The 22,189-nt window shown below is 47.4% G+C and overlaps 1 protein-coding gene across 7 annotated transcripts in view; it reads right to left on the bottom strand.

Annotated features, from left to right (window-relative positions):
* ATP2B4 (ATPase plasma membrane Ca2+ transporting 4) overlaps positions 1-22,189 on the bottom strand; it is a 780,797-nt gene that overhangs the window by 427,819 nt on the left and 330,789 nt on the right. For all 7 annotated transcript variants that reach the window (XM_086923502.1, XM_086923496.1, XM_086923498.1 and 4 more), the window contains one exon: positions 9,641-10,187. In XM_086923502.1, coding sequence (XP_086779628.1) covers positions 9,641-9,836 — 196 coding nt within the window. In that variant the 5' untranslated portion in view covers positions 9,837-10,187. The remainder of the gene's footprint in view (positions 1-9,640; positions 10,188-22,189) is intronic.

The raw sequence follows: 22,189 nt of genomic DNA, 5'->3' as shown, positions 1-22,189 counted from the left end.
CGATGTAATTGCTACTAAGAACGCAACCTTCCAAGTCAAAAACTGGAGCTCACAAGAGTGCAGTGGCTCAAAGGGAGGACCCATCAGCCTTGTAAGAACCACATTGAGGTTCCATTCTGGAGCTGGTGGAGTCCTTGGTGGAATGACCCTTTTGAGTCCTTCCAGAAAAGCCTTGATAGCAGGGACCTTAAAGAGTGACAGGTGCTGCCTATTCTGGAGGTATGCTGCCATAGCAGACAGGTGAATGCGGATGGAAGAGTACGCTAGATTACATCGATACAGGTGAAAGAGGTAACATATGATGTTCTGAATGGAAGCATCTAGCGGGTCAATGCTGTGGTCCACACAGTAGATGACAAACCTCTTCCATTTAGCCGCATAACAAGCTCTAGTAGTGGGCTTCCTTGCCTCCCGAATGATGTCCATGCAATCGGGAGGAAGATTGAGGTAGCCAAACTCTAGGACTTCAGGAGCCAGATCGCCAGGTTGAGCTGTTGCGGATCTGGGTGCTGAATGTCGCCATGGCTCTGCGTCAGAAGGCTGGGAGTGAGATGAAGCCTTTGATGCGGTACCACGGAGAGTTCCAGAAACGTGGTGTACCATGGTTGGCGAGCCCACGTTGGAGCAACCAGGATGAGCGTCATAGAGTGTTGCCTGAGCTTGCGTGCCACCAGCGGTATCAGAGGTGCTGGGGGAAAAGCGTACGCAAATCTGCCTGACCAGTTCATCCACATCGCATTGCCCTGTGAGTGGGGGTGTGGGAACCTGGCGGCGAAGCTTTGGCATTTTGCGTTCTCCTTTGTGGCGAACAGGTCTATCTCTGGATGACCCCACTTTTGGAAGTACGGTTGGAGTACTGATGGATGTATCTCCCACTCGTGCATCTGATGGCTGTGTCTGCTGAGCAGATCCGCCATTTGATTGTCCTTGCCCGGGAGATGCTCTGCCATGAGGAAGATGTTCCTCTGAATGGCCCACTTCCACATGCTCTGAGCCAGATGAGACAGCTGTGGAGAGTGTGTACCTCCCTGCTTCTGGATGTAGTACATGGCCGTCATGTTGTCCGTCCGGATCAACACGACCTTGTTGCACAGATGTACTTTGAACGCCTTTAAGGCCATGAAGATTGCCATCAGTTCCAACACATTGATGTGCATCTTCCTTTGCTGAAGTGTCCATAGTCCCTGCACAGTGTAGTGGAGTACATGCGCTCCCCATCCCTGGAGAGAGGCGTCCGTCGTCAGGATGATCTGTGGGACAGGCTCTTGGAATGGTCGGCCCTTGCAAAGGTTTTGTGGATTCCACCAATGCAGAGAGTTGTACGCCCGACCGCTCACCAACACTAGGTCTGTCAGTTGCCCATGAGCCTGAGTCCACTGACGTGCAAGGCACTCCTGAAACGGACGCATATGTAGTCTCGCATGCGGGACAATGGAGATGCAGGAGGCCATCATGCCTATCAACTGCATGAACACCCTCGCTGGAAGCGAGTGTTGGGGTCTGAATCGTAGGATCAGCGCCTGGATACCGGCGATTCTCACTGAATTCGGCTGCGCCGTGGCTGCCAGAGTGTCGATCGTCGCGCCCAGATACTGTCGCACGTGGGCGGGCTGGAGATGGGACTTCGGGTAGTTCAGAGAGAATCCCAGATCGTGCAGGAGGTGAATGGTGCGTGACACGTGGTCTACGCACTGCTGTTCCGTCTTTGCCTGAATAAGCCAGTCGTCTAGGTATGGAAAGACATGGACGTGCTGGCGACGGAGATGCGCTGCCACAGTCGCTAGGCACTTTGTAAATACTCTCGGTGCCGTGGTGACCCCGAACGGCAGGACTCTGAACTGGTAATGCTGGTCTAAGATCTTGAATCTGAGATACTTTCTGTGGGAAGGATGCAGGGGAATATGAAAATAGGCATCCTTCAGATCCAGCGTTGCTAGGAAGTCCCCCTGTTGAAGCAGGGGAAGCACCTGCTGCAATGTGAGCATATGGAAGTGCTCCGAGTTGATGTACCAGTTCAGGGGCCTGAGGTCCAGGATCGGCCTGAGTGATCCGTCCTTTTTGGGGATCAGAAAATACAGGGAGTAAACCCCCGTTCCCCGTTCTTGCAATGGAACGAGCTCTATTGCCCCTTTTTGCAGCATGACCAGAACTTCTTGCTGCAACAAGGTCAAGTGCTCGTCGGACATAGCACGGCTTCTTGGCGGTATGTCCGGTGGAATGGACGTAAGTTCTAGACAGTACCCGTACTGGATAAGAGACCTCACCCACCTGTCCGTGGTGATGGATCTCCACGCCGGCAGGAACTGCTGGAGTCTCTCCCCGACAGGTGTCGTGTGATCGGGGGGAAGTGACAAGACGTCACTGCTTGTTGGTGGTGGTGGACCTGGATGCATTGTTTCCACGTCCCCTGCCTTTGATATTGTTGCCTCTGTAGCCACCCCTGCCCTTGTTGTTGTTATACGAGGACTGGGTGTTACCCTTGTAGTATTGTGTGGATTGGGATGCCTGTCCCCTCGAGGTCCTCTTGAATTGGAGCGGCGAAAGGAACTACCCCGAAACTGCTGACTTTGCAAAGCCCCCATAGATTTGGCAGTTTCAGTATCTTTTTTCATCTTTTCTAGGGAGGCATCCACCTCAGGGCCGAACAGATGGTCAGGATTCACTGTTTGCCCCAATATTGTGGTTTGTATGTCGGGTTTGAACCCCGAAATTCGAAGCCAAGCATGACGTCTAAGTAACACACTTGTATTGATAGCCCTGGAGGCAGTGTCTGCCACATCTAGGGCACATTTGATGGATGCATTTGTAATGAGTTTACCCTCCTGAATGAGCATCTCCCCCGCCTCCTTATATTGGTCAGGCAAGTGTTGTAGGATGGCCTCTAATGTGTCATAATGGGCCCTATCATAACGTGCAAGCAGGGCTTGAGTGTTAGAGATCCTCCAGATGTTCGCTGCCTGTGCAGCAATGCGTTTGCCTGATGCCTCAAAGATCTTGGACTCTTTGTCCGGGGGAGGAGCGTCACCAGTAGTCTGCGAATTCGCCCTCTTTCGAGCGTTGGAAACCACCAGGGAGTCCAATGGCAAGTGTCCCTTAATATACGTGGGATCCGTGGGCGCCGCTTTATATTTCCTGTCGATGCGAGGATTGACCACCCGCGCCCGGGTGGGCTCCTTGAATACCTCCTGTGCATGCTTCAGCACCCCTTTAAGCATCGGTAGTGTCTTGACTTGTTTTTCGGCTACCGAGAAGGTGTCGACTAAGAAGTCCGCATCCACGGGGTCTGAGTGCAGTTCGACGTCATGGTTCGCTGCAGCTCTCTCTATTAATGCATTGAATGCCGCCGAGTCCTCTGTCGGGGACGTCTTTGCGGCGAAAAGTTGAGTGTCCTGCCCCGACTGCGGGTCGTCTGTGTCGCCTCCTGCTGTCCAGGGCACCTGCTCCTCTTCCGGATCCGAGTACGCAGGATAGTTGTACTCGGCCTCTTCCTCGTCCACATCAGGCACGGGGGAATGGGCCGGCGAGCGTTCCAGGGCTTGTGGAGACAGAGGTTCCATCAGAGCCGAAGAGTCCGCAGAGTACCTTTTGTTCTTGAGTGGAATCCTAAAAGGTTCCAAGGCCGGCTCCGACGTAATCTTTCGTTTGAGGAGCGACAATTTTCCGGTGTTGGCGTCGATGATCACCTCACGACGTTCCTCCACCGCAAGCGGCTGGAGCCGAAGCTTCGACACCACCAAGGCAGCCTTCGGCGTCAATACTTCCTGAGAGTGTCCGCTCTGCTTAGGCGCGAAGGCCTTCGGCGCCGACTTGGGAGGAAGGGTAAAACGAATGGGCGTTTGTTCCTTGGCAGGCTTCGGCGTGGGCCTAGGCACTACAGTGTCCTGGCTGGGAACCACAGTAGACTGTTGGATCCGCCTTAAGGATTCTCCCACCTTCTTTGTAAGGGATGCCGAGGGCTGAACCGTCTCGAGCGACTCTTCGTCTCCGAGAGCCCGGTCGCCGGTAGGCCTCTTCTTCGGTGCCGACGCCCCATGGCCTGGCGCACCGTCGGCGTGACGCTTCTTCGAAGCCGTCTTCGGGTCCGCGACCCCTTTCGGTGCCGACGCAGCCGCGTCGGATGCCTTCACCTTCGGCGCCGACCCAGAGGGCTTCGGGTCGGCCATTTTGGCGCGGCTCTTCTGGTCGGCCATTTTGGCGTGGCTCTTCAAGTCGGCCATTTTGGGTTTCGTGGAAGTTGACGCCTCCAGAACCTTCTTCACCATCGCCACTTTCGGTTTCGGTTTCGCATCCGAGGGCGCGAGACCAGTTGGCTTCACTTTCGGTTTCTTCTTAGAAATGTCCGTGACCGGGCCCGGAGGCGGGGACGTAGGACTCATAGTTAGATCTTGGATAAGGCCCGAAGGCGATCCCTCGACCTGGGCCGTATGATGGGGAGTAACCCCAGAGTCTGGTTGGGGATGCTCTTCCTCCGAGCTATCACCCATCGTGGCACAAGCCAGATCGTCGTCCCCTACCTCGTCGGAGGCTTCGTCGCAGGCCTCCTCATCCGCGTCGTAGGTCTCTTCCTCGGACGCGGGGCCAGGGTCCGACCCTTGTACGTCGTCTTCTCCCTCGACCGATTCCTGGAAGATGTCATCGGGTGGGGGTGCCGAAGCCGACAATTGAGCCTGGAGCCGATTAGCCCGGCGAATCTTTAAAGTCTTCTTACTTCTAAATTTCGAACACGCCATGCAGGTGTCTTCACGGTGATCCGGTGACAAGCATGTATTGCACACGGGGTGCACGTCGAGGTGCGAACATTTAGAATGACACAGCGGACACTTCTTGAATGGAGTCCGCTCCATAGCAAGGGGTGTAGTGTAGGCCCGTCCGCGTCGAAAGCACGTGGAAGGGCAGTAAGAGATAGGAGCTGAGAGTCAGTAAGAAAACCCGAACGCAACTATACCGACGCCCAGCCTAAAGACCTTTTGGTCTCAAGTAAAAAGTAGAACAACTAACGGTTCCGACAGAGGGAACCGAAACACATCCGAACCCAATGGCGGAAAAAAACAATCTGGGGATGGAGGCGATGCCCATGCGCACTGTAGTCCAGGGGAGGAGCCACCTATCTCGTGATACTTCGAAGACTCTTCCAGGACAACAATGTGCAATCATCCGGACCCAACACTAGGTGGCGGACTATGCACAGATATGAATTCAGCAGCCCACATGCCTCGAACCCATGTTCAATAATGTCCAATACCCATTGATCTGTTGTAATGGCTTTCCATTCCCGGAAGAAACTTTACAGACGTCCTCCGACAGGTGCTAGATGGTCAGGGGGGAATGCTGAGGAAGTCTTTGTCTGGAGTTAGTATTTGTGGTACAGTAGAAGTTCCACGTCTGCGGCCTTTGGAATTATTTCCCCTATGCATACCACTTTAGAAGCCTCTAGAGGTGGATGGAAGAACTTGGTTGTTATATCAGGACCCTGAGGTGTCTGCAGATGCATATTTGGTGCCTTGTTTAAAGAAGGGGTGACAAAAGGACCCACTATAGTTGGGAGTTTGGAGGGCACCCATATATTTAGCGACATTGGTATCCTTTTTCATCTTTTTCAAGGGCCATGTCCACTTGATGGCTAAAAAGGTTCTCCTTGTCAAAAGGGAGATTATGGACCGCCATGAAGCGAAGCGTGTCTACACAGGAGAATGCTCTTATTTATGCCTCTATCTCCAGTGTCATTGGAGTCTAGTGCACATTTGATGGAATTATTGGTAATTGGCTTGCCTTCATGGACTAATCCATACCCCCGCTTTTTATATATTTCTCTGGGAGATGTTGGAGGAGCCCCTCCATTTAATCCAAGTGGGCCCTACCATATGTGCCAAAAGGGCGTGGCTGTTGACAATTCACTAATGATATGCAGACTAGGTTGCAACCTGTCTTCCTGATCCGTCAAAGATTTTTGACTTTTTGTCTGGGGTAGATGCGTTCCCAGTTGTTTGGGTGTTAGCTCTTTTTCTTGCATTGGCTACTGCCAACAAGTCAGGGTTAACTGTCCCCTAATGTAAATTGGGTTAGATGGTGCTGCCTGATATTTTTTGTAAACTCTTAGTGAGATAATGTTTGCTCTTATTGGAGCTTTAAAGAAGTCACCATCATGACAGAGCACTCCTAAAGGGTAATTATTGGGACCCTTGTTGGCAGTAATGAGGTCTCAAAGAGGAAGTCTTCCTCGAAAGGGTCTTTGTGCAAGGGTACCTGGTAGTATGCTGCAGCCCTCGTTATAAAGCATTAATCAGATGAAGCATAATCTTGTGTGGATGGGCATGCATAGTAGAGGAGGTCTGGGTCTGTATTCCTATGTGGGTCTATTTCATAGGCATCCCATAGGTCCCTAGGATGTGTGTCCATCCTATGGCACATTATCATCCCTGACGGGTGAAAGTGTGTGATGAGGTGCATTGTTGCCCCCCTCGGACTGTTCTGGTAAAGCAGATGGCGGAGTGGATGGGGGGGTGGTGATGTTGGAGTTGTAGATACAGAAAGATGTAATGGGCTAGTGCCCATTTTCTTGTTCTTCTTGAGAGACTAAAAAGAAGTGCCAATAGCCTCTGCCAAAGATAACGGTCTCTTGAAGGTAGATGCATTGCTGGTTGAAGAATAATTTTCTTTGTTCTGGGCTGTATTTGAAATGTTTTTTGACTTGGATCGAGCTGTTCTTGCATGGATTCAAGTATAGGTTCAGGTGGACTTTTTGGTCCGAAGGTGAAACATTTAAGTGATGGTGTGGTTGGAGCCGAAGCACAGTGTACTTTTTTTTGGGTACCGAGGCTATGGTCCAATTGTGACTGTTCTGAGGCTCATTTTCTGGAGATGGAGGCCCCTGCTGTACGCCGATATTTGTACACCGAACCAGAGGGCAGGGCATTCGAATAGGTGTGCGCGCCATGGCTTTTGTGCAGTGGCAGCTCAGGAGCAGTTTTATCAGTCTGAGCCCATTTTTGGGTCTTCGGGGCAGGTGTACTCACAGCCTGACGCTTTGCAGAAGACCCCAGGCTGACTGGATCTTGTTCTGTCTCCGACTCAGATCCAGAGTCGTGAATGTAGAAGCCCTCCTGTCCAGCTGCAGAGGCAGCTTCTTCCACATCTGGCTGGTCGAAGATGTTGGGTGTGTCGTCTGAGTATCTGCGCTGCATTTCTATGCACCGTGCACGTCAGGGCCAAAGTGTTTTTTTTACTGGATCGACCATCAGGCCTCACAGGTATCTTCATGATGGCCGTGCGATAGGCATAAGTTACAAACCAGGTGTTGGTCGGTGTTCGGGTATTTCGAATGGCACTTCGGACAGAAGCAAAATGGAGTGTGTTCCATGAGCAGCTCATTTTTTGGTTAGAGCTGTTCGATGTAAAAGAGGGTTCAGCCGGGAGTAGCCTGTAGGCCGTTGATGCGAGTCTAAGGATCCGACACGCAAAATTGTTCTTTTGCTCGGATCGCAAGAGTTACTACGCAATTGAGACAATAACATTGAGTTAGGAAATCTACTGCCAAACCAAAGGGAACCCGAGACTATCTTGAACCGGAGCACCAGTGAGTCCATCTGAACCAGTTGGCGCAAAGAAACAATCTAACAATGGAGTTGATGCCAATTAGGGGTGGGCGTAATTGCGTTCTGCAAATCTCTGTGAAACGGTAAAAAATCTCTGAACACGCAGAAATTCCGCGAACACACGGAATTTGCTTGTTCGTGATGCTTTGTTTCTGTTCCCAATTGCTATTTGCATGCTCGGGGGAAATCTCTTGCAAACACGTATTTTGAGAACGTGAACAAGAGAAAAATTTCGCGAAGTCGCAGAACGCAGAATTTTGGGCAATTTTGCGTTCTCCGCGGATCATGAAATTACCCAAATTCCGCGAACGGAATTTACCGACCAGGCCTAATGCCAATGTGCAGTATCACCAAAAGGAGAAGTCACACAGCCTCGCGACTCAAAAAACTTCTTCGAACAAAAACAACTTGCAATGATCCGAGTCCAACACTAGATGGCGGAATATGCTAATGTGCATCCACAGCCACATGTGCATTGAAAGCTCACATATATTTGAGAGAATTTTTAAATGGAAAATGTGGATACTAGCAATTTGGTGAACAGAATCTTGTACATTAAGACATTACTGTTGGTTAACATAACTTTATGTTTTAATATGCAACTAAGAGATTACTTAATTTTGGTAATAGGTAATTTCATGATTTTAGTTGAAAATATTATGAATTGGGTTTACATGACTAAAGAGTTATGATTTGCATATCTTAAAATTAACAGACCTCAAAAAGCGACAAGATTGCGAAATAAGTGTTCGCTGTATTGACTTGATTTAGACCTTTGAGACAGTTTATATCATTGGAATGGTTTGAAAACTTGGAGAAAGGAGACTTGTCCATAGTTTGAATAAAGACTTTCTTTTTGAAAATCATTAACTGATCTTATTTTGGGAGTGTAATTTTTTCAGAATCTTGGATACTTATATGGCCATATATAATAAACTGGTTGGGTGACCAGTAATCTGAGAATACATCGCTAGGCGGATTTTCCTCTTGCCCATAAACAGAGAATTATACATTATTTGCCACGGTCACAAGGCTTACGGCCTTAGGAGTGCCTCAAGTAAACCCAGAAAGGTGGGTGGCCTGGGGGTGTCTGCAGGCTCTGGACAAATGAAGAATAATGCGGATAGCAGTGCTTTGTTGTAAGCGTGGAAAAAAATGAGTGGCAATAACTTGCTCTTTAATGGGTCATCACTAACATCTTTGTCCTGTTCTATTTGACACATTTGTCCTTAGCTGGAAGTATGTCTCACAAGGGAAGGGACTCCAAATATTCTTCAGAAATTCCACCCCCATTTCTAATACGCTGTGAGTACATTCACACGTTAGTAAGGCCTGCTTGACCAGAATAGTATGCTTGGCAATCATGTATTTGGTTGCATTTTTAAAATGGCAGCAGAATTCAACTGCGATGTTTAAATATGTTTGGAGTTTAAATAAACCAAGACATATTTTAACATTGCCACTTTAATAGAATATTGGTGAAAAATTATGAGCGAGGCACGATGAATTTTATTTTTTTCATTTGCGGGGGCTGTGGGCTGACACTGAAAGGTTTGAAGACCACTGCTATAACGGTACTGATCAGTTGGACTGTATTCATGAAGTGAAGGCAACTTTATTCCTGCACATTGTGGGGAACGGGAAAAATGACCTCTGTGGTGAGTTCCCATAGTTTTCGTCTTACTCTGTCCCCTCTGACAAACAGGTTGTCAAACAACAGGTAGCAGATTTCCCCCAAGCAGCTAGGAAAGATAAACGCAGAATATCATAGAAATGTAGCTGCATGAGAGCAGGATCTTGTGAAGTGCCCAGCAACAAGGACAGAAACATGTATACTTCTTCCATACAACACAAGGCAGTGAAATGGATAGCCCAGCCGCCATTACATACAGGGTCATGTTGATTGTGTCAATACTGAAAATAATTATACCCTCAAGCAGCAACGTCATGCCTAAACCTTTGGGAGCCTTTTTCCTGGCTCCATGCTACATTTCCCTTTTTACAAGTTTCATTGCAAGACCCTTTCTCCAACGTGGACATGACCTTACCTTCCACCGGAGAAGTCTTTAGCCGACGGCAAATATTCTGCACGCCACCATAGACGTCACTGATGCGCGTGACGGCTTCACCACCACGGAGCTCCATAAGACCACGCATGTCCTCCAGAGTGCACCCGAAGTCTCCTTCATGGTTACTTTCCACAACGGAGTTCCCAGGATGGTGGTCTGCAGAATTGTTCGTCATTTTGACCACAAATGAATGCTCAAAGTCAGTTATTGAGTACTTTGGTGTAGAAATCTAGAATTCACAGGAAAAAACAGACGCAGCTCTATGAAGTCGTCCTCGTGTCTTCCTTATTCACGGGGTGCAAACCTCAGCTAAAAACAGAAAAAAAATTCCGAGGCGGCGGACAGAGAAGTGTCGAGGGACGATGCGTACTCCGAAGTTCCTTCAGAAGACACCGTTACCAACAAAGCCCAACTTCCCCAGGCAGAGGTGTCAACAGGATGTGGATGTTACTGTGGAAGCATCCCCTAGCAACCAGCCAGATCGTTTGCGAGGACTTCCCTGGGTACCAACCGCTCAGCTCTCCCGCTGCAAAACAAGAAGATGGAGAAAGGAATTAATTACGTGGCATGTGCAGAGATCACATAGCAGTATCTATTTGTATAAGGAACACAGAAAACCAGGAGCAGATCATGCATTACTTGCACAAAGACACAGGGCCAGGGCCTACTTTAAAGCGCTTCAAATACATTTGTGAAGTGAAGCTTTCTGACAACTTAGTTATTACCTTTTTGTTCAGGTTTGTACTGTTACCGTACTGCAGCTAAGCTGCTGTGAAAGGGTTTTCTCAAATTAGGCCAGACACTGAAACGTACACCAAAGACTAACCAAAAGCAACATATCCAGGGTACTGTGTTTTGGGCGTACAAAGACTTTCAGTTCACAGTCCCAAAGGCGCACACAACACTACATGTGTACAGATCAATCAATTGTTTCATACAGACTCAAGCAATCTTAACACTACTAACAGAACATCTCTCACACACACATTTCTAAATATCAATAAAAAAAGTAACCAATCCACAAGGGCAAATTATTGTATTGCTCTTTGTAACTAGTGGATTTGGCAAACAGGAATGGTAAGAATGTACAGAGAAACACATATATATATATATATATATATATATATATATATATATATATATATATATATATATATATATATATATATATATATATATATATATATCCATCCGTTACAGGCAAACATGATTCAAATCCTCTAAAACACAAACGTTTCAATTTCAGACCGAGTTCCAAACACACAAAGATTACTGTCCTCTACATACACGCAGTCGCAAGCTTGCCAAAAGATGAGACACAGCGTCAAAGGATATTTACAAATATATAACACCAAATCACAGGTCACTGCTGCTTTTTGACATTATAGCACTGATTTTACTTTGACATGTCAAGCCAAGTATAGAAAACTATACGTGCAACGAATGATTGCCTGGGATGCCTGGGGAGACAGAAGTACAATCTGAACTGGAATGAGACTTTAAAGCTCAAGTGCACACTGCCTTGCACACACTGTGCCAGAAGTCACTCATATAGTTTAAACAATCACATTGTTAATTCGCTTGCTGATTTACAGTCTCCTGCGATTCAGAGAAGCATTAGTACATCTAAGATCTGCGTAACAACGATCAAAGATGCTTCCGCATTTATCACTCACATAAAAGATTCTTCTCTGTCAAATTTGGCAGGCTACTTTTCCGTTAACGCTACCACAAGGTAAAGGAATAATTATTTTACTTCCGAAAGAATAATGCCAGAGAGATAGCTAAATCGGAAAATTCATCTGTGGCCCAACTACATTTCTAGGTATGGCAACAGACAGGCTTAGTTCTGTTACTGCCCTCCTATTAACTATTCTTTACAAAAGCATTTGAAAATCCAATATGTCTTACTGTGGCAAGCTAGTCGAATGGTCAATTTAATTTTTTTCCATATTCCAAGCATATGCCAGAAAAATAAAAACAAGAGGGGGGAACTATACCTTGCAACAACAATGTATTTTATATTTTAAAAAATAATGATCTCATATAAATGTAATAAAACTGTTCCAGTGGACCGGTGTACTTGAAACAGGAAACTGCACAGATTTTTCTTTTTTTAATGCACATCACTGGAGAACAGTATTTGTACTGGTGCATATAAAAAGTACTATTGGCGTTGAAATTCTGTAACCTGAAGACAAAGCTTAAACAAACAAGGACACTAAAAAAACAGATGTAGAAAGGAAGGAAAAAACAGCATTGGATTAGCCAATAGGTCTCGCCTTTGGGACCTTATAAATGTTTAACTATGCAACAGTTAAAGTTGATGCACCAAGGATATTGTGCTGCATGACAAAATACTTAAAAGGTCCCAGCGGGCTCCTCTGCGTTGTGGTGCCCATGCCCCCGTGCGTAGGTTCAGGGCAGTGGTGCAGAGTACTGGGGCAGATGTTTAAGGCAGAGTGAGGAATCCACTTCAGAGGAGGGCAGGCATGGCTTCCAGCAGCACCGACAGGCAGAACGATGGCTCAAAGGGGTTAATGACGAGATGCTGCGAACACTGCCAGCTTTCAGCATGAATGGGGTCAGGCGCTTTAAGTCTGGGGTGGGTGGGGGGAGGTGATTCAGGGTGGGGTGAGATACGGGGAGGGATTAAGAAAGGGGGAGATAGGATGGGCTGGGATGATGCAGAGTGGCACTGCGAGGGGGGTGAAATGAGGGTAGGGTGAGGCAGGAGGCGAGGTGATGCAGGGGTAAGAGATACGATGTGAAGGAAGCAAGACTGAGGGGAGAGTGGTGGGTAAAAGCGTGCAGGCATGTGACAGGTGATGGATAAGACTGAGGGTGAGGGGGCGATGTGAGGCTGGAAGGTATGACAGGGTGGGGTGAGACAGCTGGTGGGGTGAGTGACGGAGGAGTGGGAAATATGAGGTTGAAGGGGCGGAGAGGCTGCACACAGTGAGGATGTGAGGCTGGTGGAATGTAGAGAGGGAGTGTTGGTGGGCAGACGGTTCGTGGTGAAGCAGGGGTGACACTGTGAGGGGGCCTGAGAGGAAGAGAGCATGAGAGGAGGATGGAAAGAGGCACTGCAGAGTGAAAGCAGTAGTTTAAATTCAGGGGGTGGGGCTGTGAGGGTACGCGGCTACGGAGGGTTGGGACTGTGAGGGTGAGCGGTGACAGTCCCAGAATTGTTTAACGTATTTAAGTTAGGAAATATGGAACTCCAAAACCGTGACTAAAAACGCAGCCTGAATGTAGATTGTTTCGTTAACTACATAAACAAACACCTACATGCCCTTGAAATGCATATAAGTAGCGAGCGGCAGGCAGGTGCCTCGACAAACTAGCACAGCAGTTGTTTTTGGGAACAGACAGGTTTTATTGTACTGTTTTGTTGACACGTGTAGATGGAACTAACCTAGCTAGCTAACCGGGTATAATTGTGTTCCCAACAACATCCCCTTCCCCCACAACTGCATAACGTTTTTGTCTGTGGCAAGCTGAGTTCCGGCAGATAAATACCTACCAGAGCGCTGCCCTAGCGTCTGTTACTTAGGATTTACAGAACAGACGCTCGCACCACCCGTGCAGTCCGCGCAACAGATGAGGGACTGCTGCGGCTATCTTACAAACAAGTGACTGGAGTTGGGAGTTGATTGTGCCTTTGTATGAGAACGGAGGTAAAGTACGTTAGAACCCCACTAAAATAAGAGTACGCCATTGAACAGAACAAGGGCTACGGTGGGGTTAAAAGAAAAACACTTTATAGGTTAATTTACAGACTTACTCTTGTTTACTGATTTAACCACAAAGGTTTTCCATTAAGTAAAATGTGAAAGCGTTCACAGGCATTTTTTGTCAACTTTTATTGCGTGTTTAGAAAAGGAAATCCTACAGAGATGACTGCCTTGTTTGACTCTATCCTATGCACCAGGGCTAAGTATGTGTACTCGCTTGTAAGTCCTCTTGATTTCTAGTCACTGAGTAGCCCAGCCCTCTTTCCCAGCTATGGGCGATGATCTTCTCCCACTCGTATTTCAGCCCATTCTCAACAACGCGTCAACCATTAATCCTAGGGGGGCCACTGGCATAGGACAACACCTTGTGAAAAGTGCATGCCCCCGGTGACCTTCAAAAAACTTCACCAATTAATACCAGAGAAGCCTTCAGCCGAGCTATGCAACGGGGCTCTACCTTTACTGCAGGGGAAACTGCGGCCGCCTTCAGAGCTGAGCATAATAAAGTGCTTTAAACTTGCAGGGCGTTTTATTGTTTGTATATTAAGTGATGACTGACGCTGCACTGGGTAGTCTGCTAGGTACAATGGGAGTGGGGTGTGCGTGCGAGCGCAGTCTTCAATTTTCAAGCACTGCACTCGTGCCTGTGGCACGCCTCTGCTCGCTCCAGCAAGGTGGATGTCGCCACAAGCACGAGTGTAGTGCTTGAAAAAGTGAAGACCAATGGCTAAAGGCCCTCCTACAGCAGCACATGTGCGCTGTCTAGGCGAGACCTAAAAAGCTCTGGAAAAGAAAACTCTTGGCTCACCAGCCCTGTTGATGAACTGCTCTTCATGTGGATGCAAGGGAATTGTATTTTATTTAAATTCTTAAACAGGAGGTTGGTTTGCATAAATCCAATACCAACTAATTTGCAAACCAACCTCCTGTTTTAGAATTTAAATAAAATACAATTCCCTTGCAAGCACTTTATAAAACATATCATAGCCCAAGCTTGCAAGGGTTTATTGGGTCACCCACCTTTACTTTAATCTTCATGTGGATGTGCACATGTTCGAGAGAGACAGAGAGACAGAGAGACAGAGAGAGACAGAGAGACAGAGAGACAGAGAGACAGAGAGACAGAGAGACAGAGAGACAGAGAGACAGAGAGACAGAGAGACAGAGAGACAGAGACAGAGAGACAGAGACAGAGAGACAGAGAGACAGAGACAGAGAGACAGAGAGACAGAGAGACAGAGAGACAGAGAGACAGAGAGACAGAGAGAGAGAGAGAGAGAGAGAGAGAGAGTCTGTCTGTCTGTCTGTCTGTCTGTCTCTGTTTGTCTGTCTGTCTCTGTCTGTCTGTCTGTCTCTGTCTGTCTGTCTGTCTGTCTGTCTCTAAAAGGTTAAAGTGGGCTGACCCATGCGTGGCCATGTTGTATGCTGTGGGGGAGGGGGGCCTGAAGCAATATGTGAAGGTCAGTTTAACAGACCAATGGAAGAAGAGGGCTGAGCCAAAGTCACTCTCAGAAAGTGGATCCATTTTTCTTTTTTTTTTTTTAAATAATGTAAAACTAGCACAACAGCCAATGCCACCTAAAAAATACATATTAAAAAAGTGCAGGCAAGGCCAAGATAGTGCCAGAGTAGGAGATCTTCAAATCCGTTCCACGCCCGGCCTCTCTGTTTAGCACCCGAAATTCTTCTGACCATACAACGGAGCACCTTCTGTTCACCAGCGGGATGCTCTACCACTGCTGGATCTCACAGCACTCACCAAGCAGCCCAGACAGCGCTGGGAAAAGACACTTGCGGCAACTCCTTGCTGCCTTGTGGGGAGCGGCCCACAGTCAGCAATACCAGGCTGACAGGGGGCAGCAGAGACTCCAGAATGCCGGCGACAGCTGCAGGACCTTTGTGAAAATGTAAAATCTGATTCTTTCGTCTTTTTAATTCAGCTGTGCCTCAGCCATGCTCACCTCTGTTCTGTTTTCAGCCTGTCTCTATCCTTGACACCACACCTGCATAAACATTAGGTAACAAATCTAAATTGAGACATTGTAGGCTGCGTAAACATGCAAAGTCAGCACAACAGAACAGCTGATGTCTGCACTGGGTTCTTTAAACACTGGTGAAGCCTTAGCTAACGTTTGTTCAGATAGCCTATCTTGTGCTGTTTCAGGACGCGACAGTTACACAAGACACCAAGGTTGTTGTTTCTTACCGATTGTCTCATTTGTGTGTTCTTCCCAGAGCTCGACTTACCTCCAGGCGTTCCTTGTCTGTGATCTTTGCTATAAAAACCCATGTAACCATCGTTCAGGGTGCTCTCTCCTCGAGTATCTCTATGGTACTTTTCGGATGGAGACCCATTCATGAATGCTTAATATATGACCTATGGTTTGACTTTGCTCCAGTGTTGAATCCACCTTACTTGATAAGAGTGGTGACCCTACACCTCACCTTCCTCCCAAGAAGGGAAGGGAGCAGAGAATCTTCACCATCTAGGACCTCACCAACGAGGGCGGAACCCCTACTAACCAGGGCATTCAGGGAGGATCTCTTCTACAAGGACATAACCCTTCTCAGGACAGAAGTAGGGACCGACAAAGGAAATGAGAGGCGTGATGTGGGGAGTCTGGGGCAAAGGGTCTGCACTTTGGAGGATGCTAGTGGCACGAGAGGGGAGGAACTAAATGCCTATAGACAAGAACTAGTCGAACTAAGGGACCAAAACACCATACTGCAGGCCCACCTGGAGGACCAGGAAAATAGATTACGAAGATCAAACATTTGTGTTTGTGGAGTCCCCCAAGGAGCAGGGAAAGGGGACATTGAGGCATATGTGAAACAGCTGTTTTACCAGGTCCTACAGATAATACAGCTGGGCAGAACCCATAGGATCAACAGAACTGTGAACTCAGTCGCAGCCCAGTTGGATATCTTGACCAGTCTGGGCTACTTCCACCAGAAAGAGGCTATAATGGAGACTGTCCAACAAATGAGAATCATTTCATTTGGAGGTGCGGCTGTACTCCTCTATCAAGAACAAGCACCCGATACTTTACAACGCCACTGGCAACTAAAACCAATCTACAACTTCCAAAAGAGAAAAGCAGTGAAGATTCACAAGGCATTGAAGTATCAGGGGCACACCTGCTTCGTAATGATCTGCATCAAAATCACAAGCTGGGGGTCGGGTAACTATTTAGCATGAAGGAGTCTCGTTCCTTATCGGAATTAACCAGACAAATCGTTCCACCAACTAAGAACGACCATGCACCACCACCCAAAGAACACAAAATCGGACACGGAAAGGATTGACAGATTGATAGCTCTTTCTCAATTCTGTGTTCTGTGGGTGGTGGTGCATGGCCGTTCTTAGTTGGTGGAGCGATTTGTCTGGTTAATTCCGTTAACGAACGAGACTCCTCCATGCAAACTAGTTACGAGACCCCAGCTTGTGTTTTTGATGCAGATTGGTTGGGAGCAGGCGTACCCCTGATACTTCAATTGAAAAGAATACGCTCCGGAATTGTTGAGACATGAGGCTCTCCAGGTAGGATCCTGGCTTCATTTTTTTTTAAAATTGACCCTTCAAATACTTTAACCACTAACAGGTCCTTATGATTTGTGGCAGGAGGAAGATATCTTCACCTCCAGCATTTTTGAAGTCACGGTTAGTCCGTCAGGCTCCGGATCATTTAAATCCTGCGATTGACTATGCAGGTTCTGCGCCCTCCATGCGTCCACTAATGACCAGTGATCTATCCATCTACGGAAGCGTTCAGTTCGCTTGTGTGCTGGTGAGTGTATTGGTGGGGGATGTGACCTATCTAGGTGCAAATCCAGTACACAATTGTAGTCTCCCCCCAGAAGCCATGGTATGTCTGTGTGGCGGGCCAATAAACTGGTAAGTTTATCCCAGTATTGTTCTTGCTCCATATTGGGGCGTATACACTTCCTATAAGGATCGGTTGACACTCCAACAGGCCTGTCACGATTACATATCGCTCTTCTCTGTCTACTAATGAGTGTGTTCCTTAAAAGGCACCCCTGATCTAATCCATATAAGTGTACCCTGCGGCAGACTATGCCTTGCCATTTTTTATGAAGGCTGTCTACTTCCTGTGCTGTCAGATGTGTCTGCCGTCAAGGTTATCATAACATGTGAGCCTGTTTATCAGCATGTCCGTGTAACACATTCTAGACACAACATTTTGGCAGCTGCGAGCAAAGTAAGATTCTGGCGCCTTTATCATAGCACACTTGCCATTATTTCACACACTTGGAAGATTCCAGGGAAGAAGAGAGCCTTGCTGATCCAGATGCAATTTACTCTTACTGAGCGGAAAGGTAATGGGGTCCCCTAAAACAAGCCCAAGATACCTTCTTTAGTTTATAATACATAGTTCCTATATAGGGAGGGTGTTAAAACTCGGCGCTATATAACCTGTTTGCACTATCGTTGTAATAGGATTCCTCCTTCTTGATTTTATGGAATTGTAACCATGCTGACCATATTATTCTTAATCAAATGCCTGCTTTTGTTGACTAAAATATTGCGCATGAGATCACGTCGTTAAAATAAATATTTTAACCTTACCGTGTGTCTCTTTCTTACTTCTGTTGTGGACTGGTGTGAGAGTATAACAAAAGAGTGTTCTCACTTCCCACCATTCCTGAGATGGTCCTAAGTCGCATGGTCTAGGTTGTCTAATCATTGGTTACTTTGCTATAGGACGAAGAGCTAATGTGACACTGATGCTAGCTGGTTGGGGTTTTCTAGGTACTGAGGTGAGTTTCTGGTACACCACAATTCACTAATGTCCTAGGTCTCTGTGCACAGTTCTGTGTATGAGCAGAAATCCTTGCAACATAGCGCCGCCAAGGAGTGTGGTCTTACTGTGAGACACTTGAGTACTGCTTATATCAGTCTACGACCCCCTCACTATTGTTTCCGGTTGACAGTAGTGATGGATAAAACCTACCTATAGTTACATGGGTCTCTTCAAGCTTGATATTTTAAAACGGTTTTCTATTTGAATTACTACCCAGTTGTGCCTTATTCTATTGCATTGAACTTTTCTATTACTGAATCGATATGGCTGCTGATATCCCAGCACACAGTTGTGTGGCTGTGCGGAATTACTTGCAGGAATACCTTGTTTCTTTAGAGGGACAGGCAGTGTTTTTTGTAGTCTCAGCTGACGCGGTGTACCTGTTTGAGTTGTTTTATTCATGGGTTGTTTCCCGCGATAGATGCTGGTACTGGTGTATTTCACTCTTACACCCCTGCTGATGTTCCTGCAGAATATGCTCCATATAGGACAGTGGAAATTCCGATTTCTGCTTGGCAGCATGCCGTTTGGTTTAATGGCGCCCTCCCACACGTTATAACAGAGGTCAGACAAGGGCCGTTGTCGATCCCAGGCGCTACGTGGCCTGTTTTAGCTGCTAACACTCCGCATCCTCAGGCAGGTGTGTTAACAGCTCCGCAACTAAGACCCCTGCATGCCTCTGCAGTGTCAGTTATTAGGGGTCTGGCTCATTACATCACCCGCAACCTTCCGGTTGAGGTTACGGGTGGTGCAGCGCATCCAGTTGGCGGGGGCGGGCTGAAGCTTAGTCCTGTCATGGTTAATGCGGTCATGGGCAAGCGTCCCCAAGATCAGGATGAGATGCCTTTTTGGCTTGCCGAGAAATTCGACCAACTGGAAGCAGTATTCCCGAATACTAGTCCTGTGGGGAAGCACTGGATACTCAAAATTAGTTTGCAGAAAAACTTAGTGCCCGACGTAAATGAATGTACAACTTGGGGTGTGATTTTTGCGGCAGTCTATACTAGGTGCTTTGGCACCCTGTTGATGACTGTCCTACCCTCTGTGATCAAGCGTGTTCAGGATGAACACGGACCGGAGGCGGCTGTGGAGTTAGAAATGCAACTCATGGGAGCGTTTGATATGGTGCGCAATCTTGTCCTTGCTAATGTCAGGGGGATGCGGTAAGTTTCCAAGTCTCTAATGCTTTGCGCGATGTCCCTGACCCCGGCAAACCCCGTCAGTTACCGAAAATTATTACGGAGGCTTATAAGACCGTTGGCCGTAATAGTTTGGGTGTTAAGCCTTTCGCTAAGAAAGAGAAACAGCAGCAAACTCAACAAACGTCATCTGATAAAGATGAACGCCCGAAAGTTCAGAAACAAAATTAGAGTAAGAACAAAAAACAGGGGAAACTGTGACAGAAACAGGGGTCCCGTCCTGCTTCACCTACACCTGCTCCTTCTGAGCGTACATATGAGTTGCGCGACCGCAGTACCATTAAGTCACCTGATAGGTTTCAGGTTCCTGAACAACATTCTCCTCGCTCTTTGCAGGAAACATCGGTCTCAACCACCGGTGAACGAGGCGCCGGCAGAGGTCAAGGTGCCCAACAGAGCCGTGAGCAGCCTCGCAAGGCTGACTGAAAAGGCAAGGCTGACGGAAAAGGCAAGCAAGACGAGTCACCACGTCAAAGGTCCCAGTTTCAGAAGAAGAAAGTTGATATGCCACAGATAGTGAGAACGCAGCTTCAGAATCTGACATGGGCGCTGACGCTGCTGGTCAGCGCGGCGGAGATTACCATCATTCGAGAGGCGTTGCGTCCACTACTGAAGGTGACAGCGACTGACACCTTCATTGTAGTTGAGACAGCTGACAGTAGAGTGGCTCCCCCGGACAGGCTTTATGAAATTGTCCTAATAATTGAAGGCGACATAGAACGTACCATAAAAGGTTTTTGGGGGGAAAATCTAACAACTACCTATGATATTTTGTTGGCGGAGGTCGACTGGCCCCCACCCTTTGTCTTAGCTGCTCCCCAGGGGGAGGAGGTGATCCTCCCTGCTTTCGCGCACACAGTGCCGAAGGAGCAGGCTTTACAGTTTGCAGAAGAATGGGCTAGGGCTCTTGGGCCGGCGTTGTACCGTACTCACTGTGGATGGGACAAATTTTCCCCTCGATATGAGATTCCCTTGCGATCGATGCCACAGCCTTGACTCCAACACCCCATGCGACGTGAAGCGAAGGCCTCCGTTGCAGAAATCCTTGAACAATTGGAATATCAAGGTATAATTGAAACGTCTGTGTCTCCGATGAATAACCCACTTTTTACTGTGACCAAGCCAGATGGTTGGTACCGTTTGGTATTGGATTACTGCCACTTAAACTCACATTGTCATACGTGTGCGGTCCAGAATACTCACAGTTCTGCTCTTGTGGACAGTCTCGTGCGTAAAAGGTTCAAAACCACACTTGACATGTCCAATGTTATTTTGCCCACAATCTGCCCCCACTTAGTAGTCAATGGACAGCATTTACAAGTGGTGGCAAACAGCGCCACTTTCGCCGTTTATCTATGGGCTATAAGAATAGTCGGGCGTATTTGCCGCTCAAGTTGTTTCTCTCTTAGAGGATATCGACACAGATGCATGTTCGTATGTGGATGACATTTATCTCACAGACTACTAATTATGGCCGCATCGGTGCCGCGTGGACTGTATAATTTGCAATTGTGTGGATTTTGGCTACTAATTTAACTATGCTCAATCTCACATTGCAGAGTACACAGTGTTCTTGGGCTACGAGCTCAACAATGAAGGTCGGGGTTTGACTCCTCACTTCCTGGAGAAATGCACACTTTTGCGGGGTCCCACAACACTGAAGAAACTACAATCCTTAGTGGGCTTTTTGAATTTCGGGCGTATTTATATTCCCGAATATGCCCAGCGTATCAAGCCTCTTTACGCCTTGATACAACCTACTTTTTCCAAATCGTGCTGGCTACCCTGAACAGTCAGCCATTTTGCAATCATTACAGGCTGATCTTCTAGAATCTAAATTCTTGTTTACCCGTGATAACCATACCAACCTGGTAATCAGAATCATTCCAGGGGCGGTGGGTTTCACGTACCTCCCTTTTAATGAGGGTGACACAGTCACTATCTCTTACAAGTCACACTTGTACACTTCGGCTGAGTTGCGGTTTTCCACTGTGGACATTTTTTTGACAGCAGTGCAAATGGTGATTCTTAAGGAATGTGCGCTGTCGCAGGGAAAACGCATTTTGGTTGTTACTCCGTATCCTGCCTTGGATGCAGTGACGAAAGCCAGTGTACCTAATTTTAAAGCTTTGCACCCTCGGTGGATACAATGGGCCACGTCCTGGATATCTCTGGATGTCCCGTTCATTTTTGATTCCTCATTGCAGAATCAAGAGTACTGGCAGTATAAATTTGTTCATCCTGCTCCTCTGACTACGTGTCCACTTGAGGAGTTCCGTTGTATCATTTACACTGATGGCAGTGCGCAAGCGGCTACGGTGTCAAAACAAGCGTATTCTTCGGCCTGTGCAATTGTGGTTGGTACTATGGTGGATGGTGAATTCAAGTCCGATGTCGTGCATACACAGACATTAGGGGACTGTACCGCCCAATTGGCACAGCTCCGTGCTCTGATGCTTGCATTGGAGTACACAGACCCTAGTTTGACTACTCTCATTGTAAGTGACTCTTACTACTGTGTTCAGTCCTGCAATGACAATCTACACTTTTGGACTCAAAATGATTATAGTGGCTCCAAGGGGAGCACAATAAAACATAAAATGATCTGGGTTTGAGTGGCTGAGCTCAAAGAACGACTCCCACTCGTTTTTGTAATTCATACTCTGGGTCATCAGCGTGTTGGAGTTCACACTGTTGGCAACTGTCTCGCGGAGGAGGCTGAGAATACAGCAGTTGCAACATATGCAGTGGCAGTGGTTACACGTTCCA

Source organism: Lissotriton vulgaris, chromosome 5 (assembly GCF_964263255.1).
Source record: "Lissotriton vulgaris chromosome 5, aLisVul1.2, whole genome shotgun sequence".
Classification (NCBI taxonomy): domain Eukaryota; kingdom Metazoa; phylum Chordata; class Amphibia; order Caudata; family Salamandridae; genus Lissotriton; species Lissotriton vulgaris.
This window is presented reverse-complemented; position numbering and strand designations above follow the sequence as displayed.